Source organism: Hordeum vulgare, chromosome 1H, assembly GCF_904849725.1.
Source record: "Hordeum vulgare subsp. vulgare chromosome 1H, MorexV3_pseudomolecules_assembly, whole genome shotgun sequence".
Taxonomy (NCBI): Eukaryota; Viridiplantae; Streptophyta; class Magnoliopsida; order Poales; family Poaceae; genus Hordeum; species Hordeum vulgare.
Window position 1 is genome coordinate 423,398,841 of NC_058518.1, and position 17,068 is coordinate 423,415,908.

Here is a 17,068-nt window from a genome sequence, read left to right on the forward strand (position 1 = left end):
CAAGAACCGAATGATGTCAAAATCTAATTTTAGATGTTTTTTCAAGTCACTATTGAAACTCTCACTTAATTGTGTGCTTCTCACACCCAATGTAAAGACATCTCTCATGTAACATTCAGCCCATTTTTTCTTGAACTTATAGTTGCTATCCAACCATGACATCTCCTTTTCGTCCACCTTATTACTCATGATGTCAAATGCTTCTTCAAAGGTCGTTGTTTCCTCAATGTTATACATACAAGCACTAAAATCTGAGAAAATGTGTGATTCTTCTTCTTCTTCTTTTTCTTCTTCCTCTTTTTATTCTTCTTCTTCTGCCTCATTTTTATCTTTCGAAGAATGTGAGTCATCAGCTTTGCTGTCGCATAAGTGCTTCACAACATTTTGCATAATGTGAAAGGTACATAATCCATGCCATGCTTCTCTGAATACCTCCCCGACGGCATTTCCCATTGCAGTGTCTTGGTCAATAAATATAGCTCTAGGTGTTTTTTCATTGCGTGCAACTAGAAAAGACTTAAATAGCCATTGGAAAGAGGCAAATGTTTCATCAAACATAAGAGCAGCACCAAAAATAATGGTCTCCCTGAATTGGTTGAGTCCAACAAAAACCCCAAAAGGCCTATATTCTCTGTTTGTGCCAAATGTAGTATCAAATGTGACAACATCACCAAAGTGTGCATAATCAATGACTATCTTAGCATCAACCCAAAATATATTGCTTATATTCTCCTCACAATCCAATTGCAAAACATATTGGTAAGAAGGATTCTCGGCGATCTTGTCTTGAAAATACTTCAACATGCTTCGTTCCTGTCCATAAGCCAACTCTCTGTGGCACTTGCCCTGCAAGTGATTTTTTAGATGACGAGGAGTGTAGGTGAGATTCATTGGTCCTCCAACTTGGCGACTAGCTAGCTCATGTGAAGCTTTTGGCCTAATCTATCTCAATTTCGAAAGCCCGAACTTATGAAATCTTTCTTTGTGATAACACCAAATGGAATGTTTGTGGCAAGTAAAGACCATAATTGTGTACGAGCATTACATCAACCACTTCATAAGTTTACGTGCCACTCGATCCAATGAAAGTGTCATCCGTGGTGATGTAATGGTCGATCCAATGAAAACTGTCGATCATAACATCAAATGGAAAGTGTTGATCCAATGAACCGTCAAACTGATTTAACACAATGGTGCCAAATATCGATAGCACATAACACTCTGGACGGGGAACCCTCGGCCTCGACCCATCTAAGACGCACCGCCTCCATAAAACCAAGCAATAACAACCACGAGGGTTTGACGTGGAAGACGGGCGGTCATCAATTTTTGTAGCGGAGCTGAAGGCCAAGGTTGAACGCAGTTTCACCCTGACAGTCGTGGCAGGTGGCTTCAACTTATTAGGTTGCATACAAACATAAGTTCGTCCAACGAGAATCTTCCTCGCATGCATTTGTTTAGTGACCGCATTATAGAGATGGCTCTACATGAGATTGCCCATGTAGGGATAAGGTTCACGTGGATTAATAAATAGTTTGACCCAATTAAGAATGTGTTGGATCTCATCCTGATGTCCGTTTAATGGGAGGTGATGTTTTTGATGTGTTCATTCAAGACGGTCACGTCGATTGGCTCTGACCACTTTCTCAATACCCCTTGTTAATCTCGTCTCAAGTTTGTATTTCTTATGTATGCATTATGATGGGATGAACAATCTAGTAGCGTGAAGTTTTTATTTCAAAATTTCAACAACGATTTACATGATCTATTCTGTAATTAATTGCGAGATAATGCAAAAACGTTTTTTGCTCGAATTATATGGTACATATGCTCTAAGGAGGAACAGGAAGATGAGCTGGTTCGCTCGTTCGTCCCCAGCACGAAAGTTTTTTGCTGATGACGTGGCAACATCACATGCACTGAGATCTGTGTAGAGTATCTTAACGGCAGCCAATGTGTTTGCTGAAATTTGCTAGAAATCTTACGTTCGAGGAATAACAGTTTCCCTAGTACGATTTTATTTTCGAAACGTTAGAGCTTTTACAACCGGACCCCTCAAATTCGACTCCTCAAACATCCGCGGACGTGCCGGTGCGTCCGTGGACACTGAGCGGTCACGCTTTAAATAATGCGATCTACATCCGGATACCTCAAATTCATACTATTATATGCAATGTAAACCTAATACTAAGCGGAGCTCGTCAGGCTCCGTCGTGCCCATGTTGCCCCTCATAGTGTCGGTCCGATCGCGGCGAGGTAGAGTAGGACATGGGACACTAGCCGACTCACGGGAGTCGAGGTCCCGCCGTCTCCCATACCCTACTCTTCCTCGTCGAAGCCCGGAACCCGGACGGTGTCAGTAGACGTGAGGTCGAAGACGGATCCTTCCTGGGAGGAGCCGACGTCCACCACAACGCGGTTGCGTCGACCGCAGTGTTGCACCTACGCCCCCCCGGAAAGTGTGACTTCGCCTCTCCAAAATCCGCCGCCGCGAGGGCCTCCGCCGCATCCCGTGCCTGTTGCCTCGCCCGACGAGCACACCATGCCATGACATTGCCCGAGGTCGGCCATGCTTCGTGCCCGGCACGCCAACGGAGGGGTTGCGCTTTCGTCATGGCATTCGGACGCCAGATGGACCGCACCGCTTCAAGTGAGGGAGCAACGCCGAATCCAACCACCGATTGTGCGAACACAATGGATTTCCGGCGTTGCGAGTCCGAGCGCTGCCGTTGTGCGGCCGCCTCCCGGGAGCGGCGGAGCGCAAGCCGGACGGCCATCTCCTTCTCGGGGCCGCGTGGGTCGAGCTCGTGGTCGACGGATCTGAAGGTGAAGGACTCGGATCCGCTGCCAGCCATGCCGGATGTGAGCTTGGGTGACGGATGAGAGTGAAGGGGTGTAAAATGAAATGTCTGGCGACCGGATGAGAATGTATACGTAGGTAGATGCGGGCTAGCGCGCGTCCGGGCTCCCCATATGCGTCTCATATTTGGGCTGGAAATGGAAGGTCCGGTCAGCTCGATCGTTTGAGGCTGGTTTAAGAGACGTGTCTGGATCGATTTTTTTATGACCGACGATGAGGCGTCATACGGTACGGACATTTGAGGAAGGTTTGAGGATCCGGGTGTAGGTGCTCTTACCGCTAGGAGTAAGTCAACTACCCTAGCTTCCCGATAAACCCCAGTCCGGACACGATTCCTCCCGATCCCTCTATTTTTCTCCTGACCTAGACGGCGGCCGCCGGTGTGCTTTTGCCTCCCGCTCCCCCGTCCACACCTCCGCCCCAACACCTGCCCCGCTCACTCTCACGCGTTAATCAACCGTGCCGCGCGACCCACCCATGGCTTCCGTACCGCCACTCCATGTCTCCTTGGACGAACATGAAAGTTCTGACCAAGAGGGTTTTCAGGAAGGTCATGGAATTGCTAATGGAACTGAATCAAATGTAAAAAAGAGAAAACAAAGGTATATTCACACATCGCATCCTCCTGGTATACCTCAACAGTGTCACCGTAGACTCTTAAATAATTACATCCTTGTTTTTATTTATTATTTCCCAGGGAAATAGAAATCAGTGCCTTGGAGGAAAGGGCTGTGCGGAAAGGTATACCGCAGACTCCAGATGAATTCGAGAAGCTGGTCAGGAGCTCTCCCAATAGTAGCTTGGTCTGGATAAACTAGTAACAGTGCACGTGCAACGCACGTATAATCGAATAATGTGAATAAAAACAATGAACTATAAAGCAAGTCAAGATTTTACTTGTAAGCCTAACGTTGTAATTCGCGTTACACACATATGTATTGTATCGTCAGTTTCTGTCTCATCTTATATCAAAACTTCAGTTCAGTCAGCTTGGCTAGCATGTTGTATATCGTTCTTCTTTTCGGTCAGATGAGTTGCTGTTTAGTTGTTGTCTCCCTCGGCTGCTGTTTGTTGTCTCGGCAAGATAAGCTAGCCCAGAGTTTACGTGTAATCAAGCCTAATGTATGTTGTAATGCATGTGGAAATGAAACCGACGACAGATACGTGCACGACCAATAGGCTAACAAAACGTCCCCTCACCCCAAACCGTCCCTCCCCTTTCTGCTATCGCGATCATATATTTCCGCTATCATGATCATATATAGATCTTAACAATCATATGTACCAAAATTCAAGCCAACCGATTTGAACACCAATCTAAAAGATACCGAAACCTAAAAATTAAGAGAATCATTGTGGAACTTCATTGTATCCATACCTCGAAAGTCCACATGCATGAGAATAGAGACAATCTACTTTAAAACAATGGGTACTTAACCTGTATTGGTCCTTGCGTAGACGGATAACTAATCCTCTAATGGATATATTAACAATTCAAACTTGAGAAAGAATAGATAGATAGGAAGGGTAATAACTGACCAAATATTTTTGTATAGTAGACTATCAAAAGTACCTATCCCTATGCAGCTATGCAGAATCAACTCGGTTCAATCAATGACCGAAGGGAAAAGAGTCCATCGATACAACAGAAGCAATGCAATTGAAGCTGGAGCAAAAGCACCACCAGATAATCACATCAAACAATTAGCTTGTGGAGAACTGTCAATACTTCCACGTCAGTTATTAAAGATGTCTGACACAAACAAATGTTCTTGGTTCAGAAGCTGACCGAGTGTTCTTGGTTGTAGATTTTCTGAAATAAGGAGTAACAATTAATCAATGATGATGAGCAATCAATATAACAAGCATCAGCCTCCTTCATCTTTCCTCCAGCCATTCCCACCTTTTCTTTACCCACTTCCATAACGGTGTGCAGAAATTCTGAACTCGACAGGCAGCACAACATATAAGCACTGAACAGAACAGGTAGCAGTTTACAACTTGCATGCAGAAAAGAACAAACAAGGCGTTGCATTAAGCGTTAAACATCACTACATCAAGTGACAACACCACTCAAAGGGGCTAAGAGGAGTCACGCAGCAGATGACAGTCTAGGTCTCAGGAGGAAGCAGAAAAATACAGTGTCAGAGCTGGATTCTCCAGGCGAGTCGCCCTAGGCGTTCTGATAGTGGTGCAGCTTGTACATCAGCACTCTTCCACCGGCGTGTCCGGGCTGAAGTCCAGGCACCGGGGGTACTGGAGGCCGAACCGGGGCCCTGGCCAGTTCTGGAACACGGTGAAAGACGGAACGGGCACAAGCCTCGTCTCATTCCGGTCCTTCCCCGAGCTTATCGCCAGGACCTGGGCGTCGTGGTTGAACTTCATTTGACCGATCTCGGTCGTGAGGTGCAGCTGAAGACGGTGAGGTTCTGATAGTCTTTGATAGTCTTCAGCTGCTTCCTCCTCCCACCGAGGAACTCGTCCCTGTTGTACAGGTTCACGATGCCGCTGCTGGAGCCTGTGGCGAAATAGGAGCTGTCCTGCGAGGTGCATAGAGAAAGGCCTGTCAGGGAACCCTCGTCGGTAGCTTGTGGATACACTTCCTCGTTCTAACATCCCAGTGGTAAACATGGTCATTCCCGCCACTGCCTAATAGCTGATTCCCACCGTTCACAAAAGCCAATTAACGCACATTTCCATTCATCTTGAGGGTTCCAATGAGTTGCTTTGTTTTGGAAGATATCAAGAGAATATACCCCTCGTTACCAACAAATGCAATGGTTTTTGAGTCAGGTGATATCTCAAAGTTTTCTAGGCTTTTCTCATCACGGCCGTTCAAGGGTCCAGTCTTACTAACAGCAGCTTTCACCAGATCAAATGAGTAGAAGAACTTCCTCCTGCCTGATTGGATCAATTCAGAGCCACCAGGTAGAAATGATGCCCTATGAACAGGACAATCCTCAACGAATATGCTCTAGATCTTGGGGTTTCCCTTACCGTCCATCTGGAAAAATCTCAGACGTTTATCCAGGCCTGCATCAAGCATCAGCAGTCCATTCCTGTGAAACTGCACGAAATTGATAGGGCCACTGGATGGCTCCTGTGCATTACCATCAAGCATCAATAAGCCTTGAGAAGTCCAATATGCCAGGCAGAAGCTTAGCAGTACCCTTGACAACAAGCACATCAAAGAATATTGTCGACTCCGCTGTCCTCACCGGATTCATCATCGTACACCCCAGGGAGAGGAGCTTTACGGTCCATATCTTCCCAGCCAGTGAAGGGGTTCAACTTGGCATGGTGACCGTGCAACCTAGCTTCACACTCTCTGCCCGAGATCACACGCTCATCAGCCTCCTTTCTCAACTTCCTCAATCTTGCAACCTTTAAGATGTCCACCACAGTCTGCTCCTCCTCATCATCTACCCACGCAGGCTTCCTCCCCTAATTGACCATCTCATTTTCATCGACTTCACTGCAGAAGCTCTCCTCATGATCACCGTTACCGGCAGACCGATTCATGAAGAACAAAGGACCATCCCTGCCATGATCCGACAGCACAGCCCCAAATTTAGTGCCAAACTTCAGTGGCGCATAGATCGGCCCAAACAACAAAACTTGTACATAGAAATCAACAACAAAACTTGTACAAAGGCATATGCTTACACGAGTAGTTTCTCAGAAGAATGGCTCATCATGTACAAGCAGAATAACAATCTTGATAATTAGGACGCAAGTATATGATACAAGATATTAAGAACACTGCTAATTAGATAAAAAAAGTTTAAGAAAGGCAAGAAACAAAGGTACCTGGATGGCCGAGCGGGGCGAGCGGGGAGCGGCACGGGGGCGGCGGCGGCCAAGCGGGGCGCGGCACGACGCGGGGAGAGCGGGGTGCGACGCGGGGCGAGCGGGATCGGCGCTGAGAGGAGGGCGGTGGTGGCGCGACACGGGGGGCGGCGGCCAAGCAGGGCGCGGCGCGGGGCGGGGAGAGCGGGGTGCGGCGCGGGGCGAGCGCAGCGGGGCGCGACAGGGCGCGGGGAGCGGCCCGGGCAAGCGGAAGCGGAGGGCAGCGATGGCAGGGCGGGAGAGGAGGGCGGCGGTGGCGCGGGGCCAACGGTGGCGGTACTCGGCGACGGGAGAGGAGGGTCGTGGCGGCGGGTCGGGAGAGGAGGGTGGCTCGGGGGCGGGGAGCGGGGGGAGGGGTCGCGGCAGCTGGGCGAGCGGGAACGGTGCGCGGGGGCGAGTAGGAGCGGCGGGCGATCGGGGTGAGCGGGGCGAGGGCTTGCGGGAGCAGTTCCAGATCGGGGAGGGGGAGGCGGACGGCGAGGGGGAGGAGGAGGCGGACGGGGAGGGGGAGTTGGACGCGGAGGCGATGGCGAGGGGGAGGAGGACGCGGGAGCGGTTCCAGTTTGGTTGGTGGAGTATGTTCAGCCAATTGTAATTGCTAAGTCCACCTAGCAGACGGTGGATTAACGAGGGCTATTAGATTAAGATCTGTGGGATTAATCGTGGGGGTGCTGATTGGTTTTTTTTTTGTGAGGCGTTTTATGGGGTGTCTGTAGTGTAATTCTTGTTTGATTGTTTAATAGTAGTATAGATATAGATATATGGTATTTTTGGTAGGCCTCGCGGATGTTGAGAAAGCACGTTCAGTTGCTGAAAGGTACGCCTATATAGTAAGGATCGTCGTTTGAAGATCATGTTTTCCATTAACCTGCGGTGATAGGAATTTTCTGTTCTGAAGAAAAGAAAAAATCCATGAAACTATTCAATTCTTAATATTCTGCAAAGACATCTAGTTATATGCTTTCTTCACTGAAATTTTGACTAGTTGCATGAATTGTCATCTTAAGTCTTAACACAAGTGTCCCTCGTGTTTACTAGGGCTTTGAGGACAATAAACATTAGAGAGGAGAATGAGAAACTCAATGTATGGGTGGCTTACTTCAACCTTGAAAATGAATATGGGAGTCCACGAGAGGTAAGTTGCAGCTTGCAAACGACACTACTTTATGTTTCCTTCTTTCTGCTCTTCTAGTTGATACTGATCTGTCGTTGGTATATACAAAGGAGGCCGTCCAGAAGATATTCCAAAGAGCCGTGCAGTATTGTGATCCCAAGAAGGTACACCTGGCTCTTCTTGGAATGTATGAGAGGACTCAACAGCATCAACTGGCAGATAAACTTCTTAATAGAATGACCAGAAGATTCAGAACTTCGCGCAAGGTTAGCTTGTCAATTTGTTGTTTGCATATGGGGCAAATTTGTGACCTGCATGATGTGATTGTAGATCTGGTTACGCCGCATTCGATTTTCTCTTGGGCAAGGCAAAGACGTTGAATACATCAACTTCGTCGTAAACCGCGCGCTTGTAGGTCTGCCACAGCGCAAGCGTATTAGGCTTCTCACGCAGACCGCTATCCTGGAGTTCAAGTGTTGGGCGCATGAGGAAGGGAGATCCAGATTTGAGCAGATCCTATGGGATTATCCAACAAGAACAGATATTTGGAGTGTTTACCTCGATCAAGTAATATTGCATTTGCAAACTGTCTCCTGTATATGTTATCCGCCTGTCAATCTTTTGAATTCAATTGAAGCAATGATCTTTTGTAGGAAATTCGACTTGGTGACACGGAAATTGTACGCGCATTATTTGAAAGGGTGATATGCCTTAGTCTTCCTCCGAAAAAGATGAAGGTTTCTCTGTGTATCCCTACTCTTACTACTATTGCATAAATAGTATGACGACATATACATGCACAAAACTCAATCACATATCTATTTTTGCGACGCATCTTTCTTCTTAGCATACTTTATCCGTATTTCACCTCCTTTCCTCTCATGTTCTCGTTCAATGGAGCTTAAATCGTTTAGCTATGATTGCAAGGTTGTAATTTTAATTTAGTGCATGGGTTTGTTGGGCTGAGCTCAAGCGTGAAGGACATCTCTCTTTACTCAATTTATCCTCTTACCTGCATATATGGATCTTTTACTGCTTTCTATTCACTTTCCCCGTGGGATATTCTCAATTTTTGTTTGGAAAGTTCAACTTTGTTTGACTGAGGACCCTAACCTACCTGATATTTGGCCATTCACAAATTATCGTGTAATCATTTTCAACAAAATCTTTGTGAGTGTTCCTTGCTTTAAAATTAGTTTAATTTTCATACCATGCTCGTCATTTGCAGTTCTTGTTCAAGAAATACCTGCGATATGAGAAGTCTCAGGGCGATGAAGAAAGAATTGAGCATGTAAAGCAAAAGGCGCTCGAGTTTGTGAACATGATTCCCTGAGAATAATCATGACCCTCACTTAACATCAATGAAAAGCAGCGCTGCTGCATTTTGTCAAAGAAAATTCTGTGAAATGCATTTGCCTGTGGAATAGTAAAACTTTTAGGGTCAGCTCTGTACTTTTTTCTTTTCAGAAATCTACCTCAGAAAATGTTTCTTTCGAAGGGTCCTGTGCATCATCTCTCTCCTTTTGCTTCACTACCCCCCCTTACAAACTTGTAAAGGGTATTTTCGTCCCATCATTGAGGTGTAAATGGTATTTTCGTCCCATCATTGAGGTGTAAAGGGTATTTTCGTCCCATCATTGAGGGACTAAAAATAATTGAAATTAGATGTGCAGTTATCTCGTATCCCTACCTGGTATTATTGAACTAAGAATGTGTATGTACAGTAAGCGATTTTATAGTTTTCTTTGACACAAGCTTTTTTTGGTTAACTAACTTATTGTTGACCCTCCATTTTTCTTGACCATCTTTTTTCCTTTTTGTATTAAGACATGAATATATTTTTTAATGACACTGAATGATATTCCAAATGACTAATTCAGATGTCATTCTCTTCAGAGACAAGGTTTTCTTCAGCGTTCAATTTGCCTTTCCTGTACTAATGTTAGTGCTGGCATGGTGGTGTCTAATTGTCATGTCATGTCATTACAAACGTGCTTTTGGGTCTGAATATGTGGGTCCCTTCTTCGTATGTTGCGTCATGAAATGCTCTATATTATAGTTGTATACTGTTTCTAATTGGAGATAGGAACAAACAACTTTGTTTGAATTGGTTGTAAATAAAAATATTTACTTATACATAACCCGAGGCTCACATTCTCATTATTATTTTTATCCAAGCCAGTTAATTCAAGGGGAAATGTGCAGTTACCCTGTAAAGGAGTATGTATTTCCTCTAAAGCTTCCCAAGGTTATCTTGTTCTTTCGTTTTTTTTTATGTGGAGTCACTTTCTCTTTGTTGGATGTTGTATTCAACTTGCTATGTACAACGGCACTTCCTTTCGCCGTTTCTCTAACCAGTTCATGCGGATGCCCGATGTACTGAACATTTCTCTATCTTTAAAATCTGATTGAAATGACCCTGAAAAAAAAACTGACCGAAATGCTTCATGCCCCACGGAATTAGAAATCAGCTAATAAAGTCTCAATTCAGAAACTGAAATCTGTACCATTTGTTCATCTATCTATTTATTAATCTATTTTCACGACAACGGCAACGCGTGTCTTTTCTTCTAGTATTACCTCTAGTTTTAAAGTTTAAATTAAACTGTCAAAACGTCTTATATTTACAAAAGAGAGAGTGTATATGTATGTATAAATAAATATGCCATGGGGTCCTTCAGAATTAATGGTGGACAAGGTTGGCATTCTCTAACCAAATGCAAGATACACCAAATGATCAAAAACTTTCTTTTCCATTGTGCCATCAAGTTACAGTGCAGGGCCTCATGACATGAGTCCGATACCTGCTCATGTCGGTAAACTTGGCCATGCCAATGGGAATCGCCTTGGCCCTAAACAGTAAACTTGGTCGCCTTTGTAAAAATCGCCTTGGCCTTGATGTCGGTGAAGATGATGTTCTACCGAGCGGTTGTACGACGTCTGTGACGAATCTTGGCAGTACGGTCCTTGATCCTCTTGGCGTGCCCATGGAACTTGCGCAACTCGTACTCGTCCATGCAGGTAAAGTTGGATTCCTCTTCCATTTCCAACTTTTTCCTATATAGCTCCTGATCTTCAATTAGCGATTCTAGTTCATTCCCAGGAAACTCGCCCATCCAGCATGGCGTGTATGGGAAAGCTGCGTCCGTCTCTCCACATGGTAGCCCGCAGCAGGGATCGAAATCTGCTGGAGACACATCGCCCAAGTCCTGAAATTTCGAGTTGTTCCAATCATAGGCCATTCCTCTTGCTCTTATCCCCGCTAGAATCAAGAAGACAATCTCTTCGTAAGGATGAAACCCAAGGAAGTAATAAGGATCCCGATATCCCTCTTCAACATTGTCTTCAATGTCAATAATGTTATCCTCGTCAGAGTTCCAATCATATTTCCCTTCCACCGGCGCTCTGTAATCTCCATGTTTATTACCGATGTGGTCAAAGAACCACTTACGGTGGTTAACATCCTGTAGGACCCATCGTCTGCCCAGTTTTTTGTCCTCATGTTCAAAGATCTCGAGATGGGTATCATGTTTTAGCACCCACTCTATTCGGCCGCATGATTCGTTGAGATGCCAAAGCTGTAGAAATCCATCCCAGCTACAAGATATTGCGCAATACACCCCTTCCTTTGATTTTCCCAAATGATGGTTGGGATGTTCGGCACTCGGTAGCTTGATTACACTGTAAGTGTGATCTGACAAGGACATTCTGCAAAGAACAACCAGTCGGATGCATATTATTAATAGCGGTCTAAACGAGTCATGAATTTGTTAAGAGTAGAATGGTGACCCAAGGGGATCGGAGTACAAAATTACCTCGTAAGATAGCCATGCTGACAGTGGACATACAGCGCACTTTGCCAATAGACGGCACGATAACGATACCGATCATCCTCCACATCCGTATGCATGTTGGCGACCATCCCTGCACCTGCAGCCTCCCCTTCTCGAAGGAAGGTCGTCTCGTCCCACCGCTGAGTCACCGAGGAGAACACATGCATCACGCATGATGCGGGAGGCCACTCCGACTCGAGCAATGGGTCGTCGTCGTCGTCGTCGTCTGATTCGCCGGCGGGTGGCACGCGTGGGATCAGGAAGACCTCGAAGTGCGGCGACACGGCGGGGTCGAACGCGAGGTAGGCGGCCTGGCCGGATTCCGCCATGCGCGGCCTAGGGCGTTGGGGCAAACGCGTCCACCGGCGCGTGGCCGGGTTGACGACGTACTCGCGCGGCTGCGCATCGGGGCTCTCATCACGGCAGAGCAGGAGCCCGTTGCAGTGGTCCGTGACCTTGACGCCCATCATGCATGGCAAGAAGTCCAGCCCTCCGCAGATGGCCGGGCCCGTCGAGGGCCGGGAGAAGAACTCCGAGTAGGTACACCACCAGCTGAAGTTGATGAAGATGCCGCGTACGGAGCGCGAGAGCAGGTGTCCGCGCAGGCGGGCGTCGACGGTGTCGCGCCAAGCCCTGCAGACCCGCCGGGCCGATGCAAGGCCGTGCTGCTCGAGGCGCCGGAGGACCTCCGCGAGGACGTCGCCGGGTACCTCGGAGAGCTCCGGTGCCATGGTCGATCGATCTTTCTCTCGCCGCTCCTTTTAGTTTCCCGGTCGCCCGTGATCGCGCACGCGCCGCAGGCTGCAAGTTGTTAGCGAACTACCTGGAACGTGGTGCAATCTTGGATAATAACGAACACAATTGGAGACGTATCCGGCCAGGAGTAGTATACCGACGTATTGGAGGCGGTCAAAAACCTGATATGTATTACGGAGTAGTTGTCTATAAAAAGGTTATCTCCAAAAAAAATGTATCACAATGTTGTTTCTTAAAAAGGACCGATCTGCACCGGTGCGTCCATTGAAACTTTCGGCCGATCGACGCACAACCCTCTGATTAACCATGCAACAACCGTTGGATAACGTAGAAAAGAAAGTCAATCGAGAAAAAAACAGGACCATTCCTCGTCCCCGCACAGCCCATGGCCGATTGCAACTCCATGTTCTCGTCCTTGCAGCCTCGCCGGCGATGCACATCTGCGGTAACAGCTCCGAGCTACACGGCTTGCAGCTCCAGCACACATAGTTGTAGCTTCTGCAATACATGGTTGTAGCAAAAATCGACACCGATTGTAGCAAAAAAATCCGACAAATTCGGGTTGCAACTCTTATGAACGTGGATGCGGCTTTTTTAATGGACGGTTGTAGCAAAAATCGACACCGGTTGTAGTTGTAGCAAAATAATCCGACGAAATCCGGTTGCAACTTTCATGAACGTGGATGCAACTTTTGTAATGGACGGTTGTTGCAAAAGTCGACACCGACTTTAGCAAAAAAAACCGCTGGCGCGGCCATCCACACGATAGAATTAACCTTAATCCTATGACCCACGCTCGGCCTGCCAAAGGGTTTGGCCGGCGCGTCGGCTCCAAACGTTTACCTTCCCTAAAGGGAAACATTTCGATCCGGCGCGTCAGCCGAGCGTTCGGCCGGTCGCACACGAATTGTTGGATCGGGCGTGACTTGATGACCCAGCAACACGCGCTCCCCCATCCGAGATTCGCATCTTACTCGTTCCCTTCCCGCTTCGATCGGGAGCCATTGTCACGCCTAAGATGCGACCCTATCCTCAATTTGGCACGAAGGCCTCGTCAGGGATAGAAGCGCATCTCGTCGTGTCTCAAGAATGGATATCGTTACAAGTACATGTACTGAAAAGAAGAGATATATATACAGAGTTGGCTTACACTCGCCACAAGCTACATCAGAGTCACATCAGTACATTACATAAACATCAAGAGTAAGAGCACGGCCCGACTACGGACGAAAACAAACGACAAAAGAAGAACGACGTCCATCCTTGCTATCCCAGGCTGCCGGCCTGGAACCCATCCTAGATCGATGATGAAGAAGAAGAAGAAACAACTCCAAATGAACAATCAACGCGCTCGCGTCAAGTAACCTTTACCTGTACCTGCAACTGGTGTTGTAGTAATCTGTGAGCCACAGGGGACTCAGCAATCTCATTTTCAAAGGTATCAAGACTAGCAAAGCTTACTGGGTGAAGCATGGTTAAGTGGTGAGGTTGCAGTAGCGGCTAAGCATATATTTGGTGGCTAATCTTACGAGTACAAGAATAAAGAGGAGGGGTGATCTACGCATAACGGACGTGAACTACTAATGATCAAATGAATGATCCTGAACACCTACCTATGTCAGACATAACCCCACCGTGTCCTCGATCGGAGAAGGAACTCACGAAAGAGACAGTCACGGTTATGCACACAGTTGGCATATTTTAATTAAGTTAACTTCAAGTTATCTAGAACCAGTGTTAAACAAAGTTTCCACGTTGCCACATAACCGCGGGCACGGCTTTCCGAAAGATTTAACCCTGCAGGGGTGCTCCAACTAATCCATCACAAATTACCACAAGCCGCATAGAAATCCTCAATCACGAAGCTCGCGATCTCGTCGGATTCCCTAGTGGAAAACCTCAACTCTGAGATTACCCAAAGCATCACCGGAATCCCGATGCACAAGATATCTCGTCAAAGGTAAAACTTATCCAGCAAGGCCGCCCGGCGTGTCATAGGAGCCGCGTATCTCGTTCTCAGGACACGACGGATAAGCACAGCGTACGGTGGGCTGATAGAAATCTCCCGAGTTGCCCCGGGTTGGCCCCGCAAACGGCTCTAGTTTTGGACCAGCACCAACAACACTGGCCCCCCTGTATTATGTGAAATTACTCCTTGGGTTCATGACGCCCCATGCTTTCAGTATTGTTATTATGTTGGGCAAATGTAGTACCAATGTTGGGCCTTGCCAGACCAGCTTTAATCTAAAACAAATTATCAAGGAGGTCCCCATAACAACCCCGATCGTGTTAGGAGAGCTCGTTTATGGAACTTAACACCGGTAGCCGAAACTAAGGGGGCAAAGGTGGAACAAAACACCAGGCTAGAAAGGCCGAGCCTTCCACCTTTTACCAAGTATATAGGTGCATTAAATTAAATAGCATTTAATATGGTGATATGACAAGGAACCCATGTTAACACATGGAAGCAACTTCACCTGCAACTAGCAACGCTAAGAACATGGTTAAGCAAGCGGTAACATAGCCAATCAGTGGTTTGCTAGGTTGAACAGGTTGATGGTTTTCATGGCATTGTTGGGAGGCTCATATTTAACATGTGGTAGGCAACGAGACATAACGATAGAAGCGGTAAAACTAGCATGGCAATGATAGTAATGGTATCTGGGGAAATGGTCATCTTGCCTGAGATCCCGCTTGGAAGAAGAATGACTCCGTGAAGCAGACGAACCGGCGTAGTCGAACGGGTCCTCACATCCGACACGCTTGCGGAACTCTATCGAGATGGGGAAAACCGGAAACAAGCATCAACACACGATATTCACCACACGATGCACAACACATATGATGCATGGACTGGGTGAATGCAAACAAGTCACGGCAAGACAATTCACACAATCAAACACTACACATTAAGTGAAGTTCAATATGCAACGAGTTGCATATTGACGAAACTCCACGTTAATTTATTTAGTTCTATCCCGATTAGGTACTCGGCAATATTAAATGTTGTTAACATGGCACAGGGTGAAGCACAAATTAAACTACCTATCTAGGCATTTTAAATGAGGTCGGAAACGACATATAGCATCTCCGAAATGACCCCACGCGTTAAATTCTAATTCTTTCCAGATTTGTCCTAATCACATTTTAAGTTTGTTAAACAGCGAAACAAAGTGGTTCACTTGAAACTACACGTCGTTTTGGCCCATTTACATATATGAAACATTTCCAACGGAGCTACGGACAAATAGTTACGACCTAAACCGTTCCCAACACATTGACACGCAAACCGATGCAAACAACACACTAACAGTTCTAATTATGCGTGAGAGTTGGAAATTATTAACCTACGCGAAATTCTAGACAAGTTACGAATTTGAATCACTCTGATCCGATGCATGGTTTAGAAACTACGCTCCTTTGAAAAACAAAGCTTTTTTCTGAAATTAGCTAAGGCCGTGGAAATTGGAGAAAAATCACACAAAGTTAAAAAAAGAACAATGGACCGAATTGCACTATTGTGCAGTGGCCCAGGGCTGAATTCGGCCGAAGACAGCTGTGTGCAAGAGAGAAAAACCACAGTCAGCAAAAAAGAATAAGGCACCCATGGGGTTTGATCCCACGACCTCCTGGATGCAACCATGGTAGGCTAACCAATGGGGCTTGCAACCAAATCTGTTCAAACTGCAGGCTAGAACCCACTGAACTCAGAGTATCCAGCATTGGTTTGCAAAACAATAGCCAAAAGGGCAAAATAAATAGTGGCCGCTGGGATTTGAACCCCAGATCAATAGGATGAAACAGGCTGGAGCTAGCCAGTGGGCTAGATGTGTCCTTCGTGCTACTTAATACATTCGCCTCGTTATATCTATACTCAAAGCTGGTGAAAGACAAGGCAAAATCGCTGAAAAAAATATATTGGAGCCACTGGGATTCGATCCCTGGTCTATTGGGTGGAGGTGCAATGGTGTGACCAGCTGAGCTACGATGGGTTCCTGATAAAAAAAAAGGTTCCTACGCAAGAAGAACATACGCACTGAAACTGAACCTAAGCAAATCTGAATCTGAATCGGGCTGTGACTGAACCTGCAGGAACGGTGCAGCCGTGGCTGTGCTCGGGGCGGCGCTAGGTGGCCGGATGGCACGGGCAGAGGGGGTGAAGGTCTGGTAGGGCCATGAAGGCGCTGGGTCACGGATCCATCCGAGGGAAGCCGATTCCTGACAGCGGCAAGATGGTCTCGAGCTCACCAGGCTCCCATGGCTGCTGCTGCTCCTGCAAAAGAGAGGAAGAGCAGGGGAAAAGAGGAAGGAGATAAGAGAGAGGGAAGGAGGAGAGGAGTGCAGGGCAGAGGGGCTGGCTCATCTGATGGGGGTTGCTCGCGGACAGGGCAAGCTGGACCACCGCGCCATGAGTAATGCTAAAGGCAAAGGGGAGACACGACGTGGGGTTGCTGCTGCTCCTGCTAGGCGCGGCGCTGGCTGCTGCATGCGACGCTTATGAGGAAGGTGCGACTGCGTGCCAGCAGCTCTGGTTGGCTAAGAGGGGATCGGGCCATCTGGGAGGATCCCAAGGTGGAAGAGAGACCCGGCGGCGGCACTGGAACAAATCTCCTAGAATTTAGGGCTTGGCTGGACAGTGCCTACTATATATAGTAG

The 17,068-nt window shown here is 47.0% G+C and overlaps 1 protein-coding gene and 1 pseudogene across 1 annotated transcript; one reads left to right on the forward strand and one right to left on the reverse strand.

The window, feature by feature from the left end:
* Window positions 1-3,337: 3,337 nt before the first annotated feature.
* LOC123400004 lies at window positions 3,338-9,156 on the forward strand (annotated as a pseudogene).
* A 1,491-nt stretch (window positions 9,157-10,647) lies between these two features.
* Window positions 10,648-12,387, reverse strand: LOC123400014. Its single transcript, XM_045094411.1, has 3 exons — window positions 11,639-12,387; window positions 11,271-11,531; window positions 10,648-11,228 (listed from the first exon to the last, which is right to left on the reverse strand). The coding sequence occupies exons 1-3, from the start codon at window positions 12,385-12,387 to the stop codon at window positions 10,742-10,744; spliced, it is 1,497 nt and encodes a 498-aa protein (XP_044950346.1). The 3' UTR covers window positions 10,648-10,741.
* Window positions 12,388-17,068: the final 4,681 nt, after the last annotated feature.